This window comes from Oryzias latipes, chromosome 6, assembly GCF_053564925.1.
Source record: "Oryzias latipes strain Hd-rR chromosome 6, Olatipes_Hd-rR_3.1".
Classification (NCBI taxonomy): domain Eukaryota; kingdom Metazoa; phylum Chordata; class Actinopteri; order Beloniformes; family Adrianichthyidae; genus Oryzias; species Oryzias latipes.
The window spans coordinates 7,389,912-7,409,200 of NC_136242.1; the positions used below are offsets into that span (position 1 = coordinate 7,389,912).

At 42.5% G+C, this 19,289-nt stretch overlaps 1 protein-coding gene across 1 annotated transcript in view; it reads right to left on the reverse strand.

Moving 5' to 3' along the window:
* The window catches only part of lamb1a (laminin, beta 1a), a 46,109-nt gene extending 28,866 nt beyond the window's left edge, over positions 1–17,243 (reverse strand). Inside the window, exons 1-10 of the mRNA XM_023955540.2 lie at positions 16,886–17,243; positions 15,715–15,929; positions 13,499–13,637; positions 11,618–11,691; positions 5,007–5,195; positions 4,856–4,919; positions 3,412–3,614; positions 2,538–2,658; positions 2,052–2,240; positions 249–425 (exon numbers count right to left, since the gene is read on the reverse strand). Coding sequence (XP_023811308.1) covers positions 249–425; positions 2,052–2,240; positions 2,538–2,658; positions 3,412–3,614; positions 4,856–4,919; positions 5,007–5,195; positions 11,618–11,691; positions 13,499–13,637; positions 15,715–15,929; positions 16,886–16,964 — 1,450 coding nt within the window. The 5' untranslated portion in view covers positions 16,965–17,243. The remainder of the gene's footprint in view (positions 1–248; positions 426–2,051; positions 2,241–2,537; positions 2,659–3,411; positions 3,615–4,855; positions 4,920–5,006; positions 5,196–11,617; positions 11,692–13,498; positions 13,638–15,714; positions 15,930–16,885) is intronic.
* Positions 17,244–19,289: the final 2,046 nt, after the last annotated feature.

Here is a 19,289-nt window from a genome sequence, read left to right on the forward strand (position 1 = left end):
AAAAACAGTCACAGAAATAGGAATCACCTGCATAAAAACCCCAGATGCGGAGCATCACATGTGTAGTGATTTATTCAGGTGTTTCCTGCAGCTTTGTCTTCATTGTTTCATCATGCAGGGCTTCATAAACTTTTAATGTTACTTTTATAAACCCTGGGGTCAAGCTGGACACACAATCTGGAACCCTTGAACCTTCATTAATGAGCATTTCCTTGGTTTTTATGTTCCTCTTTTCTCATCTTTCCTACCTTTACAACCTTCAGGCTCGTCGCTTAGCCCGTAATGTGCCGGCCTGCAGCGGTCGCAGCGCTCGCCCTCCACGTTCACTTTACAGCGACACTGTCCAGCGATGAGACCAGCCCGGATGTCCGTCATTCCATCACAAAGTCCTCCATTCACCGAGCCCAGGGGATCACAGTTACAGGCTGCACAGATAACACCACCGCCATCTTAGATACCACCCTATATGCATTTCCGTACACATGAATGCAAAGCTTCTTTAAAACTCTCAGTCTCTTTCCTGCCATGACTCCCTCACCCTCAGCTGAAGACCTCTTCATACCCGGGCTAATGTTTGAACTAACCCTCCACCCTCTGTAGGGGCTACAGCTAAGCAGAATTAACTACTGTGCTAATATAACCCACAATGTGATGCCCACACATGAGGATGCCAGGTCTGAAGAGGTTAAACAATAAATAAACATTTCATAAAATCCAATCAAATCAAATAAAAAAAACACTTAAAAGGTGCAGAACCAAAAACCCAAGCTGAATAAAAAGTCAAGGAATGAAAGTAATTCTTTAAATGTGTGAAAGAACTTCAAGGTTGATCAAAGTTTTTGCTTTTGTTTTCATGCCCCTCCCACAGAAGGCCCCCAATTCGCTGCAGACAGAATGTGGCTCAATAATGGAAACTGTTTCTGAATGGGAATTCATCCAGGTACAAATGATGTGCAGATGGCAGTGAACATCCTTAGAGCCTATACTGTCAACCTCATAGTCTATCATCCATCCATCACCATGATCTTCATCACTATCCCAACTATCGTCGTCTTCATCAATAACAAAACCAACAATATAATAATAATAGATTAGATTTATCTGCGCTTTTGCTCAAACGCTTACATGTGTCCATTATTCATTCATACTGGGTGATGGGAACAACCATTGTAGCCTCAGCTGCCATGGGGGGGGGAGACAGAGAGGCCAGTTTACTGACCATCACCGGGACATTCCTGCACATTCAAGTGCACACAAGGACAGCCGGCTGTGGGGAGCGGGGATTGAACCACCGACCCTTCGGTCATTGGACAACCTGTTCTACCACCTGAGCCACTGCCGATGAACCATCATCATAATCACTATCCCGACCACCACTACTGTGATTAACATTAAATTACGGTTATTCATAAAAGTTCAAAACCAATGTTGTCCCAGAGTAGACAATCAGAATCTGCAAGTGTCTGCTTTGTTTGGTCTCTGAAAATGACTTCAAATAGAAACTTATTCTATTGAGTAGAAGGGATCCTATAAGCCCTCATCTGATGAAGGTGGAAAAAGCCTAACGTTTAAAGCTGTGGGGGTTGATCTGAGGCAGGTCTGAGCTTGGCTGAGGCTACCTCAAAGGTTTGACAAATAAAACTCCTCCGTGTTTAGCCTTCATCCAGCCTTTCATCTAGTCTCAAACCCATGTCATAATGCTCCGGCCCTCATCCACCTGCTAATTAAACAGAACGGGAGTTTAGCCCTTCAGTTAGACAGTTACATCTTCATTTTGAAGCAGTTCTTTACATGAACCTGTCAGGGTAACATATAGGATTAAAGACAACATGACAGTAAACAGCACCTTTATAAAGGAACCATAAAATGTCATGGATCTCATCCTTTCCATTGTATTCGTTCTTACATTTTCGCTGTCAGATTTGTGTCCACAAAGTTACAGACAAAGTTTAAACTCCAATATATATCAAAAAGAAAAAGGAAATTCTTCCAAACATCACAAGACTCGTTACTGTTGCTCTTCAGGTGCGTGACCAGAGCTCAGGACTCACGCTGGCAGATGTTGGGGTCTCTGGCGTCTCTCTCGGGATGCTGGTAGAAGAATGGTTTACACTGCTCACATTTGTGTCCTGCTGTATTGTGTTGGCAGTTGTCACAAACTCCTCCACTGACACCCCCAGAAGCCACAAACACCGCCATGTCAAAGTGACACGCGTCAGAGTGCTGGTTGCAGTTACACCCTAAAGACACAGCAGGAGAGGGGATTAGAAGTTCTGGTCGATGCAAGTCAAACACCTTCATTCTCCAAAAAGGTATTCAGGAGTTGCTTTAAAGGGACTAAACGGATGTATGTGACTGGAACAACATGGCATTTGGAGCATTTAGCAGATGCTTTCATTACAACAGACACTCGGTTGCTTTTACAACTGGAGGTGATGGGGCGTGTCTTGCCCAAGGTCCCAATGATTGCGATTGAACCCCTGACCGATCTGACAGCAGCCGGCGCCAAAAGCCAGCCCCTGACGGCGTGGACTCACTTTTGCAGGCGTTGGTGTTGCGTCCTTCGGCTGGTCTCCAGGGAAGGTCGTGGTAGAAGTCCTGGCACTGTTCACAGTTGAGGCCTTTAGTGTTGTGGTTACACATGCAGTGACCATGAACCTGAACAAAAACCATCAGTCAATATTTACCAGGACCGATCATTTTTGGGTATGAATCTCATGATAAAAGCTGAGAAGATCCACTCTTGCAGAGACTCTGAACCGTTGGTGGGTTCAGAACAATTTACAGAGGCACAGAGCCAGAAGTCTGACCTCCAACTGCTCTGCCCCATTCAAAGGAGAAATATTTATGAAAAACATTTTCTTGTAAAAAGTGGTCTGTTTTCAGGTGCTGTTGTCAGCGGTGGATGTCCCTTGTTCTGTTTTGCGTTAAGGGGGGGTCTGAAAGTCCCTGGCAGCCATTGTTGCAGCCCTGTCTGCTGTGGCCTACAAGTATGTGTGTGTGCTGGGTGGGGGTCTGTGTTCCCACCTTCCTTTCCCCATCCCCGGACATCTTTTACATTTGACTAAACACACTCACATGTGCCAGCTCACCCTTTGCTCCATCATAGACCTTTGAATGTTTGCAGCTATGATACAACTTTGATGCATGTTTACGTGCATGAGAGTGACTGAACCTGACGTGCACAATCCTCTGTTTTTGTCCTGCAGTTGAGTCATAGCAACTGGATTTAAAACCTTCCTTGAAATGTTTCGCAGCTCATCCAAGTGGCTTCATGCGTCCTGATGAGCGCCAAAATGTTTTCATGGAACAAGACTTTAAGAACCTTCATCGCTGAAGTCCGATTGTTTTTGCCTGAGATCTTTTTAAAGGTTAGCCCACAGACTGACCCCAACACATCCCAGGACTCACCATCCCCTCCATGGTCTGGCCAGCTCCCAGGACGGGGGCACACTCAGAGGCGTGTCCATAACAGAAGCAGTTTCCTCTAACCACCATGTCGTAGACAGCGTAGTAGTACTTTTCTTTGATCTCTATGCGTGAGTCCAGCAGGTTGTCGCCCAGTGTATGAAGCTTGGTGAACTTGACTCGCAGATTGGTTATTTTCAGCAGATCTGAACAGAGTTAATAACAGGACAGAGACCACCATCCACATGAGGTCACTTGATTTGTTTGTAACCACTGTCACCTGGCTCAGCCCCAACAAGATCCCCATCAGCTTCATCAATAACCAGATATAGACTGATTTCTAATGATGTCACAGAACTTCCTGTCTCTGAAGCAAACTTTCACAACTGCTACCAACACATCAACACACTATACAATGGATGAAGATTGGTTTAAAGATGACATGAAGATGCAACTTATACTAACATTGATGAAACTGAGACTAGGTTTAAGAGCCCATGACCTTGGTTATAGATTATACTCATCTGAGTGAAATGTACACTATCTGCTAGGAGTGGAACGATTTGTTTTAACAGCAATTGGATTCCTATCATAGTTTGTAGTTGACGGTATGATTTCTAGTCGATGTTGGTGCATTTTGAACGATCCAATTTGATCCAATTCACTGACTTATATTGGATCCAGGACATTTTTATCCAAAACTTCCAGCAGTGAGACTCAGACAGAAATTCCTGCTACTGAACAGTGAAGTTTTCCAGATTCTTGGATTTCTTCCAGATCATCAAGTATAGATTAAATATGTGTCCAAACAAACAAGTAAACTAGAATGAATGTCAAATCCATTCACATGTTAGTTTCCTAAAGTTCACCACTGTTGTTTTTCCACATCCAAAGAATCCAAAGGGAACATTCTTAGAACATTCTAGACACTGGATGGTCACATGACTTTATTAAAAGTCTGTCCACACATTGGACTGGAATGATGGACTGACTGCGGTTATCACATGTGTGTTGTCCGCTGTGATGGACTTATTTTTTTAATGTTATAGTAAACTAAACCTATCAAGGCTCAATCTAAGTGGCATTTTATCAACATTCCCTGGATCAAACATGACCAGAACTCAGCTCTAGAAAAAAATAATTACCGGTAGTTAAATTTAAGAAAATTAGAATCATAATAATTAGTTCATCCTGGCAACTAAAGTAACCTCTTTTACATGTGGCTACTGTAAAAACTGATTGATTGCTAATGTCTAACGTTGTTGTCTTTGTATTACGCTACATGAAATGTTCCATTATCGCCGTTTCAATTACTTTCGTTAGTGTTGGTGATTGTCTATAGAACCAAAGTCCCTAATAACCTACTCTTTTAAACCTCAATCTAATAACACTTCCTGCTCCAAACCAAGACAAATTCCTTACACAAGTTAAGGAATGCTATACATACTTTGGATTCGTGGACTGTACGGGTCATCTATTCGAAATGCCGGGTCCAAAACTCTGTAAATCACCTGGAACAAGAAGAAACGTCAAAGCTGTAGAGCAGGGAGAAGTTACACCAATGACATGAAGATGACCTGGATGACAGACTCCCTCACCTCTCCTTCAGTGGACGGCTCAATGTCAGAATAGCGCGAGTCACAGATGACATCGTCAACCTTCTGCATCGGACCCTGAGGAACTGAAGGGAAGGCCGATTCGCAGTCGTAGGCAAAGTAGCGGTAAACCTGCCAAGTCTTTCCGAAGTCTGCTGAGCGCTCGATCACCATGGCAGCAGGTCGGAACGTCTGAGGAAGAGAACATCAGAAAAATGTTGTTTCACATTAACTCTAAGCAACGATGCACAGGAAACAGGAGAACGATAAGAGAACTAAAGTCCAAGGTAACGCCAGCACAATAATACAATAAAACAAATTTCAGCCTCTAGCTTCCATGTGTTCAACAGAAAAGGAAAACATGGAAAGGCTTCTGTTTCCATCTCTACTTATTTGTCAGAAGAAACAGTTTTCAACTGTTCTGACAATTTTCACAGAGTCACTGGAACTTACCATCACTGGAACAATAGGAGAGCTGACATTCTCAGAGACCAGGCTGCATTCAAATGCCTCTGACCCACAGCTAGGAGGTAATCAAGGAGGCTTTAACTCCTCCTGCAAAACAGCTGCAGTTCTGCAGCAATGCCGCTTCACGGATTTGAATCTGTGTAAGGTGCTAGTCACTAAAGCCCATGCTCACCGGAGCTGAAGAATCTAATCTAACCAACTCTAACACGTCTTCTTAATTCATCTTCTTAACCGTTTATTCCCTTTCGGGGTCACGGGGTTGCCGGAGCCTATCCCGGCTAATTGGGCGTAGGCAAGGGATACCCTGGACTGGTCGCCAGTCTGTCGCAGGGTGGAATATCCTCAATCACACATCCATTCACTCTCACACTCACACCTATGGACTATTTAGAGTTGCCAATCAACCTATGTAGCATGTTTTTGGACGGTGGGAGGAAGCCGGAGATCCCGGAGAAAACCCACGCATGCACGGGGAGAACATGCAAACTCCACACAGAAAGGTCCCCCATTGATGTTGTGTTTTTCATGTCCCCCAGCCAGGACTTGAACCGGGGGCCTTCTTGCTGTGAGGCAAGAGCGCTAACCACTGTGCCACCGTGCAGCCCGCACCTCTAACACGTACTTACCCAAAACCTGGAGATTTAAACGACGTCTACTTCTGCAACACCTCTGGCTTCTCACCACCATGTCTCCATCTATTTACTCCTGCATTCACTGTCCTAAAACGTTTCATTTGTCCTTTAATTCTTTAAAAAAAAATTCATGTGATACAAAGACCGTAGAAAGACCGTTTGCTTGAGGCTCCTCCTGGATTAAAAAAATATAGCGCTCTGAGACCAAACACATATTTGAAAACATTAAGCATTATCTGCATTTTGCCTCAACAAAAGTCAACGATCCTCCAAAAAGAATGACAAAAACTAAAGAAATGGAGAATATACTCCCTGTCCCTGATGATGATGAAGAGGTTGCAGCTGGTCAGCTGACTGTAGCGTCACTTGAAGCTACGCAGCAAACGTTTTTTGCTGAGGCTGATTAAAAAAAAGCCAATGAACGCTTAGAAATCAACTTGGCTCAATTGACGGGTCTTTTGCTCGCCATACTCAGGAGTTAGAAGTGCAGCATAAAAAAAACCAAGACTCTGCAAGTACAACTGAAAGCAGCTGAGGCCACAACAGCAAGGCATGATGACATTCTGAAGCAACTTCTGGAGAAAATGACATCAATGGAAGATCGGATGAGAAGAGATAATCTTCCTGTATTCATGTTTCTGAGAGAAACCACTACTATGTATAACTTCAAGAGTGACCATTCATCCTCATTAGAAGATTCTTCTGATGAGGATCTAGATTTTCCCCAGTTGTTTGGTTATAATTACAAAACACGATGAATGACATAGATCCAGATAGTGACATTTAGAAAAAAAGCAATAAGTGTGCGTATATTACAGACACTGCATTTAAAGAAACAATATCATTGGACAACAAGTTATGCACTTCAATAGTAGGAGTTTATATTGTAATTTTGAAAATATTAAGGATTACTTGTCTCAATTTGAGTCATCGTTCAGCATAGTTGCTGTGTCAGAAATATGGATAAATTAAGACAAAGGTACAGATTTTCAAATGTGTGGCTATTAGGCCTGCACAATATACCGCAAATTTATCGTTATCGCGAAATCAAGCTGTGCAATATGCATACCGCAAAAGACGGCAAAAATCGCAATAAATGGTTACCTTAAATGTGCTAAAACAAACTCATGGCAGCTTGAAATATTGAACAAATGAAATAAATCCCTTTATGGATTTAACCAATCGGAAGGACCCGTTTACGTTGTTGATCAATCAGATGAGCCCTTTTATGTTTGACGTTTGCCTCCTATGTCAACAAGGGTCATTTGGAGTATAATTTTTAAACTGTTGCATTGAAATGGAAATGATGTTTTTTTTTTTTTTTGCTATTTGTTTATATACCGCAATTTATATCGTTATCGCAATATTAATTACCAATATCGCATATCGCGAGTTTTCCTCAGATCAGCCCTAGTGGCTATGAAATGTTTTTTAAGATTAGACAATGTAAGAAAGGAGGTGGGCTGGCCTTATATGTTGATAAAAGCATGGATTGTCAACTTAAAGAAAATATGTCTTTAGCAGTGGATGAAATATTTGAATGCATTACTGTTGAAATTGTGTTCCAGAAAAGCATAAATATTCTTGTAAGCTGTGTTTACAGAGCACCGGATCAGACATTAAAGTATTCAACGAATGGGTGGAAAAGTTATTTACTATTGAAAAGATACAACATACCGTAATATGTGGTGATTACAATTTAGACTTATTAAATCCAAATAAACATAAAAAATACAGAATATTATATGGATACTATGTACAGCATCAATTTGCATCCTCTCATTACGATACCGACCAGAATAACAACCCACCTACCACTTTATTTGTTAATATATTTTCTAGGGCTGCACGATATGAGGAAAACTCGCGATATGCGATATTTAAGATTAATATTGCGATAACGGTATAATTTGCGGTATATAAACAAATAACAAAATAAACAAAAACATCATTCCCATTTCATTGCAACAGTTTAAAAATTGTACTCCAAATGTCCCTCGTTGACATAGGAGACAAACATCTAACATAATAGGCCTCCATCCAATTGGTCAACAAGGTGAAGGCGTCCATCCGATTGGTGAAATGCATAAAGAGATTTATTTGATTCGTTAAATGCTTCAAGCTGCCTTAACATTGTATTAACACATTTAAGGTTTACGATTTATTGCGATTTTCACTGTCTTTTGCGATATGCATATTGCAGAGCTGGATATTGCGATAACGATAAATTTGCGGTATATTGTGCAGGCCTAATATTTTCTAATATTTTTGATTATAAAGTGGTTAGTGGTGTATTACTAAATTACATTAGTGGTCATCCTTCCATTTTTATGATATGAGATGTATGACATAAGATAAGCAATCCAAATGATTTCACATATTGTAGGACTAAATCAGAACAGTCACTAAAAAGTTTAAAGAGTGACCAATCCTTTTATGACTGGGATTCTATTTACAATGAGTCAGATGTAAACACAGCTAACAACTCCTTTATGGAAATGTTCACGTCATGTTGTGACAAAAACTGTTCAATTAGAAAATGTAAAAAGAACAAACATTGAAAAACTCCATGGTTAACAAATGGATGCAAAATGAACAATTTTCTATATGAACAATTTTTGAACTTCAGGACCACCGAGGCTGAACTGAAGTATAAAAAATACAAAAATCATTTAATACATATTTTGAGAGAAAGGAAAAAAGACTATTACTCTAAATTACTAGACAGTAGGGCTGCACGATATGAGGAAAACTCGCCATATGCGATATTGGTGATTAATATTGCGATAACGATATAATTCGCGGTATATAAACAAATAGCAAAACAACCAAAAACATAATTTCCATTTCACTGCAACAGTTTAAAAATTATACTCCAAATGACCCTTGTCGACATAGGAGGCAAACATCAAACATAAAAGGGCTCATCTGATTGATCAACAACATAAACGGGTCCTTCCGATTGGTTAAATGCATAAAGGGATTTATTTCATTTGTTCAATATTTCAAGCTGCCATGAGTTTGTTTTAGCACATTTAACCCTTGTGCTATCTTAGATGACCCCACCCTTACTTTGACGTGTTCTCCCTACCATGACAAAGGTGGATAAAGGTGGAAAGATTTCATGTAATCCATGGACACCAGTGAAGATCACAAATCATTGAAGAAAAAAGGTTCAGTGCACTGTCTAGTGGGTCTAGATGACCCAACTCCCAATGTTAAAGTGCCTAGGATAACACAAGGGTCAAGGTAACCATTTATTGCGATTTTCACCGTCTTTTGCGGTATGCATATTGCACAGCTTGATGTCGCGATAACGATAAATTTGCGGTATATTGTGCAGGCCTACTAGACAGTAACAAAGTCAACATCCAGGGTATCTGGAAGACATTGAATAATATAATTGGGCGTAGTAAAAACACTTCATCTTATCCTGAGTATTTTGTGGAAGATGGCATTGTTATTAGTGACAAAGAAGAAATTACAGATAGATTTAATAGATCTTTTGTGAATATCAGACCTGAACTGGCCAGAAAAAGTAAAACTGGTGATGAATCACCATGTGATTTGATTGAGACAAATTCAAATTCAATGTCTCTCACGTTTACTAATCAGAAGGAGGTATTGGAGACCATCAGGACATGTAGCAATAAAAAATCCCAGGATGCGGATGGTGTTGATATGAGAACAATTCAAAATGTTGCTGAAGCTATTATCAAACCACTCACACATATTTTCAATTTATCATTTAACAGTAAATGTGAACAGTTCCCCACCAAAATAAAAAACTGACTAATTTATTTAAAACAGGAGATAAACGATGTTTTCCAAATCATCCTATTTCCCTTTTGCCTCAGCTTTCAGAAATATTGGAGAAACTATTGAATTCAAGATTACTTAACTTTATAGAGAAAAACAATTTGCTATTCAACAGTCCATATGGCTTTTGACAAGGAAGACCTACATCACTTGCCATAATTAAACTTAAGAAAGAGATTACTAATTGTATTGAAAAAAATAAATTCATTATTGGAATTTTGATGGATCTACAGAAAGCCTTTGATACGACTGACCTTCATATTTTAGTGATAAATTGGTAAATATGGAATCAGAGGGTTAACAGAAAAATGGTTGAAGAGCTACCAGGAAGATAGACAGCAGTTTGTACAAATTGGTAAAAATAAATAAAAAGAATTGGAATATCATATGCGGTGTACCTCAAGGTTCAATTCTTGGGCCAACTTTGTTTTTACTCTACATTAATGATATTTGTACATCATCAAAAATTATGAAATTCGTACTTTTTGCAGATGATACCAACATTTTATATTCAGGGGAGAACTTAGAGAAACTTCTAAGTGAAATAAATCAAGAATTTTACAAGTTCAAATATTGGTGGAATAGGAAAAAATTATCATTGAATCTATAAAAAGACTAACTTTATGCTGTTTAGGAGAGAGAGTAAGGAAGTGCCAGTGCAAATTATTATTAATGATGCAGCTATTGAGAAAGTGTTTGTTGTATATTAACGTTATGATGTCAAATATGGAACTCACTCCCCCCTGACCTCCACAACACTGACACACTCCCTCATTTCAAATCAAAACTAAAAACTCATCTCTTCCAAATGGCCTCTTCACTTTAACAGTAACCTTTTCATGTTTTTATATCAATTTTATTTAATTGTGAATGTATTTAAATTGTTGTGGTTTTAACGGTTTATTGTATTTTATATACTGTCTATTTGTTGTACGGTGACCTTGAATGCTAAGAAAGGCACCTTATAAATAAAATGTATTATTATTATTATTAAATTGTTTAATCTTATTTTGCTGTTAGATTCTTATAAGCATAAGCGTCTTCCATTCCCCTTTCAGATCTTATTTTCAAAGTCTTGTGTAGACTTATTTTTCATTTCATGTAAATGTTGATTTAAAATAAATCTTGTACTTCTACTAAATTAGACATTAGCAATCAATCTGTGTTTACAGTCCATGATCTATTCATTCAGTCATTGAGCTTTGACAGCAGAGCCTTCATCTGACCTCCGTGACTCTGCAGGGGGCAGAACTGTCAGAATGAAGTCTGAGAGGATTCCACTAATTGAATATGTGGATCCTCTGGGGCCAGCTGTGCCTGCTGTGTCCCAGAAAAAGACCCTCTGGAACGTCTCCAGTTCGTCTGTTAGCCGGCCTACACAGTCGTGTCCCTGACTGATACGTTCAGACCGTCTCCCACCTGCTGCCCCTCATCTTTTTTGGCCAGGTAGCGCCCCCCCCACACACACACACACACACAGTGTCTATAAGCTACATGCAGAGACTTGGTGTTTGTTCAAGCACCAGGGTTGAGGGCCAGAAGGCCAGACTTGAGACAATGCCAAATGTCTTAAAGGTCTTAAAGAAGCCCCCCACCAACAATCACACACCAATCTGAGGATCTGTCCCACCAACACAGGATCCAGGCCAGACCAAGATTCAAACCATTCAACAAGCGTCTTTGTGAAGAACTCACCTTGAAGGTCATGATGAGATGAGTGAAGTGAAACTCTGCCTCAAGGTTCAGCTGAATGGTGACATTCTCCAGACCTGCAAACAGGAGCTGATGAGGATCCGATCTCATTCAGGACTGTCATGACCCGTGAATCTCCACAGGAGTGGAGGTCAGGCGGTGCTTTCACACCACAGACAGCTCAGACCAGGAGAATCCCCCCCGACTCTGTCCCCTGTCTGCTTTCTCTCTGCACTGACTGAAGCATCTGCATTTGAACACTAACCAGGAAGAAGATGGGTCTAACTGCCACACTGACCCAATCACTCAACATTTACTAAAGAAACATTCTCCAGCAAACATTCTCCATGCTTCTTCCTGGTGTGGATGGTTTCTACCCCGCAGACTTGATCACAGAGCGGGTGAGGCCACAAAACCCATGAAAGATAAAAGGAGAGAAATAGAAAACCCAGGCGCCATTTATTCCCATACCAGACTATGAAGGACCGAGAACACAACCAGGCTGCTCTGAGCGGCTGAAGACAGCAGAAAAATGGAAAACATGCATTTGTGAAAAGTGCGATTTAGACTGTGGCACCACAGAGGTGAACGTCATCTCTTTGTCTGTGGTTTTAAAGTCCCACTCTGATCATCTTTTCATCTATTTTCAAAGCGTCAGTGGTCCTGAGACATCGTTTCTGCAGAGCGACAGCGGTTTATCAGAAATATGTAGACAGTACTGTTGGTGCGGAGTGAGCCTGCTTTCTTTTCCCATCACGCCTTTGTTTAACCTCTCTCTTGCTAGCTTACAGCCCCTCACTCCCCAAACCTAATATCAGTGGTGCAGAAAAAAATGGTGAGCAATATTGGAGTCATCCATCCGTACAGTTTTGATCCAGATTCCAGCTCAGACGAGTCTAAAAGCGGATCCTTGAAGTGGAGCAGGGAGCTTGTGGCCTGCCCATCGTATTTCCTTTCATTCATTCATTCATTCATTCATTCATTCATTCATTCATTCATTCATCTTCTTAATCCGTTTATTCCCCTTCTGGGTCACAGGGCTGCTGGAGCCTATCCCGGCCACTTGTGGGCAAAGGAAGTGGACATCCTGGAGAGGTCGCCAGTCTGTCACAGCACCACCATCACACACCCATACACACCTATGGACAATCTAGATCAAGGGTCGGCAACCAGCGGCTCCGGAGCCGCATGCGGCTCCTTCGACCTTGTGCTGCGGCTCTCTGTGGTTTAGTAAAATAACTATCATGTTCTTAAATTGTCGTGGTGCCTTTACCACCGTCGGGTAGTGCGAGTGGGCAGGAGGAAGAGAGCAGCGTGAACGTGGAGGGGGCGTGTCTGCAGCTGAGAACGCCCACCAAAATCTGTTATGGGATGGAAAGCTCTTCTAAAAAGACAGTCAGTGGTAATCTGGTAGGGCAGCGGTCCCAAACCCCCGGGCCGCGGACCACTTTTCTAACACCTACTGTTGCAGCTCCCTGTGCTTTCATCTCAGTGGGAAACTGATCCAATTGGAGGTACAGGTTGCCGACCCCTGGTCTGGACTAACCAATGAACCTGTGAAGCATGTTTTTGGACAGGGGGAGGAAGCCGGAGAAAACCCACACATGCACGGGGAGAACATGCAAACTCCACACAGTCAGGTCCCCGATTGATGTTCTGGTTCAGGTCCTCCAGCTGGGACTTTGACCTTCTTGTTGTGAGGCAAGAGCTCTAACCGCTCACAAATAAGCTCTATTTCAAATGACATTTTTTCATCTGACCAAAAACCCCATTTTCTTCAGAGTGGGTCTTTAACATGTAATGGAGGACCAGCATTGTAGAGCTGAGAAGTACTGGTGTGTGTGCGTGTGTGTGTGTGTCTGTGTGTCTGTGTGTCTACCTCACCGTTCTCAGACTGCCACCAGGTCTTCAGCCTGTTTGGGCCGAACGTCGTCACCACGTTTTCAACGCGATGGCTGTTGGTGTGGTTGGCCCGCTCCTCGAACGGCACCGTGGAGTCGCACAGAAAACACTTTTTCTCCTCCTAAGTATCAACAAGCAGGGGGGGGTGGGGGTGAAAGGTTAACACTCAGGTGAATTCTTCAGATTCCTGCAAACAAAAGGAGAGTCTGACCACAGGCTTTTAAATCCATCAGTCCTCTGAGAGGGTCTAGTCCTGGCTAATCCAGCCGCTCTGTGAGCATTAGACTCCTTCTAACGGACAGATGCAGCATTTCATCACAGCACCCTCCTTCCAACCTGACAAGGTTTTTCACCAAATGAAAGAGTTGGGTTCAATTTACGGCGGCACGATATGAGGAAATCTTGCGATATCAGTGAGCCAGAAAAACTGAGGTCATTACAGCAGGTCCTAAAAACCTCAGAGATGCTCTGTCTGATCAGATAGTCTCCCTGGATGGCATAAGTATAGCCCCCAATTCCACAGTTAGAAACCTGGGGGGTTTATTTTACCAGGATTTATCATTTAAGGCTCACATATCTCAGCCTGTCTGCTGGACTTTAAATATGTAGTTGTAGATTTAGATAAGTTAATTCTTCTCTAAGAGTTCTGGTAAATCGCCTGTCCGTCCTGGGGGAGGATCCCTCCTTCATGTGGACACCCCTGAGGTTTCTTCGCCTTTTCTTTTTTTTAGGAGTTTTTCTTTACCGTGAAGGGGGGTCTAAGGGCATGGATGCCAGTTTAGTTTAGTCTGTTTGTTAGTTCAATTTAGTATTTTCCTGTTGAATTCTATGTATTCATGATCCTTTAGATTTTATGTTTAACTTTTTCAATTACCGATACGAAAGCCCATCGAGACGACTGTTGTGTGATTTATTCGATTGGTCAAATACAGAAATGGATTTATTTGATTTGTTAAATTCTGCCATAAGATTGTTTTAGTACATTTAAAGTAACCATTTATTAATTTTGGCCGTCTTTTGCGATGTGCGTATTGTACAGCTTGATATCACGATAACGATAAATTTGTGATTTACTGTTCAGGCCTAGTTCGATTACAGCAAAGTCTAGTTCAATTACAGCTGCTGTATATTTGTGTGAGTTTGACTCCAGAAACGCAGTTAGAACAGCCTAACATGGGTCTAAACGTTTAATCCAGAGGGGATGAAACCTGACATTAGTCTACGGAGCGTTTGTTCGTGCGCATCGGTGGGGTTTCACTTCAACGGAAACAGCTCAGCGTGTTTTTAAAGGATTTGATTTCAAACTTCCATGAGGGTTTTGTTTGAGACTTCCACAGATTTGAGCATGCTCAGTTTGTGAAGTCTGACTCAATGTAAACTGCTGGGTTGTCCCCAAAACATCTGGAGAAACATCTGCGGGCATTTTCCTTTAGAAGCTCATTTTACACAGGAAATGCTGCAGACTTGAGTCTAAGCAAACAAAGAGGAGGAGGAGGAGGAGGAGGAGGAGGAAGGCTGCAGGAGTTCCACTCTGAGCTGCTTTCCATCAGGCAAAAAAAGCTGCTTGTGTTTAGGTTACCAGGTCCAAGCAGCTACTTTAACGGTCAACTCAAAGGGAACCTGCTTTGTGAACCCACCTGGGGTTAGAGAAGTCTGGATGGTCAGAGGCAGATGAATTTTTGGGGGAGCTGGGATTGGAACAGCTCACGTTTAGCCCCTCTTCAGCCAATCACAGCTGGAGACAGCCAAGCACCCTCCCACCCCCACTTCAAAAGAGTTCCTATTCAACGGTCTGTGTGACTTAACAAGAAGTCAACAGTTTCTCCACAAAGCCTCTTTGTCGTACTTTTAAAGATTCGGACAAAATATCTGCCACTAATTGGATAATCGGGGGTCTACGCCCCCAACCCCACGCTGACACCAGCCACGGAGCTGAGAAGAGCGAGGCTGCCGTCAGAACTGTGGTCCTCTTTGACGTGAGGACTTTAGAACAGGAGGGATGTGGTCCGTTCTTCTGGTTCTGATGAGCTGCAGCTAAATCCGGACATGAGACCTCTGAGTTTGACTCTGATGGAAAAAGGCGGATTTAATGCGACGACAAAACTCACCGCTGAATCCGTTTTGACCCCAAGTTTCTTAGATTGACTTTGGAAATCAACTTTTCAGGTACACAAACACACAATCTCACAACTGCTCACCTGCAGGTGGCTGACGATGCAGAAAGGCTCGGGCCGCGTCACACCGCAGGTGGAAGTGGCAAACAGCTGATGGGCTCGGCCAATCAGAAGGTCACCCGTTGCTGGGTAACAGCTGCCTTCAGTGCACACGTCGCTGAACTCCGGAAGACCCACATTCTCCAAAACCCCGTCCACTGAGGCCACGCCCTCTTGGGCCCAGGTGGACGAATGCAGCGCTAGAAAAAAAAGACATTTTTAAAGAAAGTTGTGTGTGTGATTTTGATACAAATGTGATGGTATTACATGTGTGTTTGTGTTGTCAGTGTGTTACGTGCATTTGAATTTATCTGTGTGTAATGACTGTGCGTGGTTGGTATCTGTTAAAATTCATGTGCATGATTTGTGTACTTGTACTGCATTGTGTTATTATAATTGTGTAGTGTGTATTTGTGTCATCTGTGTTGTGTGTCACTTAGGTTTGGGATCTATGAATGTTCTAGCTTGTGTTGTGCGTTTGATGCCTGTGTGTGTTATGTGCATGTGTGTTTCAATGCTTTGTGTTCTGCGTATGCGTGTTCTTCATGTTTGGGTTCTATGTGTGTTTCTCTAATGTGTGTGTTTTGTATATTTTTATGTTATTACTGTGAGTTTTTGCTCTGTGTCTGGTTGTGGTGCGTGCATTTTTTGTGTTGTGTGTTCAGTATGAGATCCCCCCCCCCCCCCCCCCCCCCCCCCCCGAAACTCTACAGTTTAACATGCCTTAAACGCAGTGGACTGCGGTGCGTTCAGGGACACTGTGGTGTGTTCAGGGAAACAGAGATCAATGAAACGGAACATTTAGAGAACTACAACTGCTCCTGGTCAAAGTTCAAAGGTCAGGTCTCACAGGGTTTTAATATTAAACAAAACATCATTGTTGATTCTGATTTATCAGAACTTTTTTGAGCCCAAATAGAACAGATCCTTGGCCTGATCAGGGTTGCCGGCACATAGCGGATCGATAGTTATGGATCTGGATCCTCGTGCTTTCTTTTTAAGCCTTACATTCTGGTCCAATCTGTTCCGACCCGCTCAACTCTTTCTGGTATCAAAACCGAACTGCAGAGAAAAGAACAGAGCTCCACGGCGGAACCCGGTTCTGAATCCGCCTTGCAGACCCCCCCCCCCCCCCCCCCCTCCCCCCTGAGCTTACCAAGCAGCAGAAAGGTGTGCAGAAGCGCCATGATGTTCATCCCGGACCGACGACCGGGAACCAAGACCAGAGCAAGCATGGAACCGGGGACCCGAGCCGCTGTCCTCTCGGAGCCTCACAGAGTTAAAGATGTGACTCTGTGCCCCCACCCACGGGCCCCGCCTCTTCAGACGCACCGGCATCTGCACCCCCCGCCCCCACATCCGGGGCCCCCTCCAAAAAGACGGTCCGCTTCGGTCCGATAAAAACGAACGAAGACTCCACACGCTTCACAGCGCATGCGCGACACCCAGAACACAATCTCGAACTGGACCGGGAACTTCATGGGCACGCGCGCAGTAACATCTGACCTATGCAATGGTGAGCTGGTTTCCAGCTTCTCCTCTTTATCCAGCAGCACTTTTCCCTCAGCCTGCAGATGCCGGTATGATGCTGGAGGAGTTAACGTGACATTTAACCCCTGCCTTGGCCCAACAATGGCCGGGTTAGGCCCCGGCAGCGCGGGAAGGATAAAACGGGTCCGGACTCGGAGAATGGATGGATGGATGACATTTAGCCTGTTTAATCTGTTGTCACCTGGTTACTAAAGTCATGTAAAATAAAAGGAAAAAAAGAGCCACTGCACCCCCCCCCCCCCTTTCCCTTTACAATCTCATAGACCTTTACACTTAATTTGTTCTTGATGAAACAATAATCGGGAACATCTATAAAGGTATGCATATACATATATTGAAGACATGCTAGACTTTAAACCTCTGTTGTCTGTGAACAAAGGCATTCTGGAATGAAGACAACCCCCACCCCTATTAAAAGATTTAAACACACCTCCCCCTTAGCTCACCTGCAACAACAAAGACTTTGTGAGTTCCCACTGGTGTGTGTGTGTGTGTTGGATTGTGGAGTATGGGGGTCTTGACTGGATCACAGCTGTCACTGATTGACTGATGACTCATTTCCACAAGTTGCCACAGGCTCAGTGATCAGCCACAAGCATTATGGTCAGGAACATTTGGAAAAAGCTAGAAGTAAAGATGAGGGGCGGACGTGGTTTCTCCCCAATCTACCAAACACACACACACTGGTTCTTCACTTTCAGAGGGCTTCTTCACATCACACTGTTTGTTGTGAACTCAACTCCAAACCTGACAGACCTTTTGTCATTATGCTAGAGTGTTTTTTTTTTTGTTTTTTTTTAACTTGTCCTGTCCAACAGCTGGGCAGACAGATGAGAGCTGAGGGCCTCTTGTGTTGGACATATTTTACTTTAACAAATCAGGGGTTATTAATCTTCAGACAAACCAAAGGTATGTCTGAATAAACCCCTTTTGTAATTGAGGCCAAACTTTATTAATTTCAATCATGTCTGAAAATCTTTGGTGTTGGACCGGACGGAAAAGGAAAGAGGGGAAGAAGAGAGAGGGACGCTAGAGAGAGGGGGGGTAGGGGGTGATAATAGGAGGGGAAGGGGGATAAGACCATGAAGCAGCATAAAGCAACAAGTTTACTGGTTGTTAATCATTATGGTAAGGTTTAAATGTAAAAAAAAAAAAAAAAAAGGGCGGAGCCTGTCCACACACACACTCAAATGTTATAAACACACCTGTTAGTTGCAAAAATGTCCATCTGTCGACATGTACACAAAACAGATAGTGTTCACACGCATATTTATGCCTTAAAACCAACTAGTGTGAAATATTTCAGTCATTCAGTCATGCAAACTGTTAGTGCAAAGGTGAGCTAACACCTGTGCTCAGGTGAGTGTTTATGTTCTTCTAAAATGGATGGTGGAACGTGAAAAGAAGGAGGGAGAGTGCCCAGCCATCCCCACCCCAAGACCCCCACCGCAGCAGCAGCGGCAGCCGGAATCCCCCCAACGCCACACTAGCTAGAGTGTTTTATTTCGCAATCATCCCAAGTTAAGCCACGGTTTGTCAGGATTTGTATATTTTCCGTTATATTGGGACATGCCTCTTAGTATGAAGTTGACATATTCACGTAAAGTTTAGATTGGCGGTGCTGTGAGAAATAACAAAAGCCCCAACCTTGATGTGTAGTTTGGCTTTATCTAATATTTTGGTCAAGATGAACACCCACTCTTTTCTAAATCACTGTATGTGTAGTTACCATAGCTTTACTTGTGTATATTATGTATATTTTCATCTGTGCTGTTTTTCTTAATTATTTGCATTATTTGCACTGTCCACGGAGCGGACCTGCCGTACATTTCACTACTGGTTGTATTTGCTAAATATAACTTTGTATGTGACAAATAAAAATTCTTGATTCTTGATTCTTACCATGATAATGAGGGCAGTGCCATCCTAGTCTGCTCATTTATAAAGCTTCTATGAAGACAAGCAGCCCAGGAAATCAATTGACTTTAAAAAACATATTTTTTAGCTCT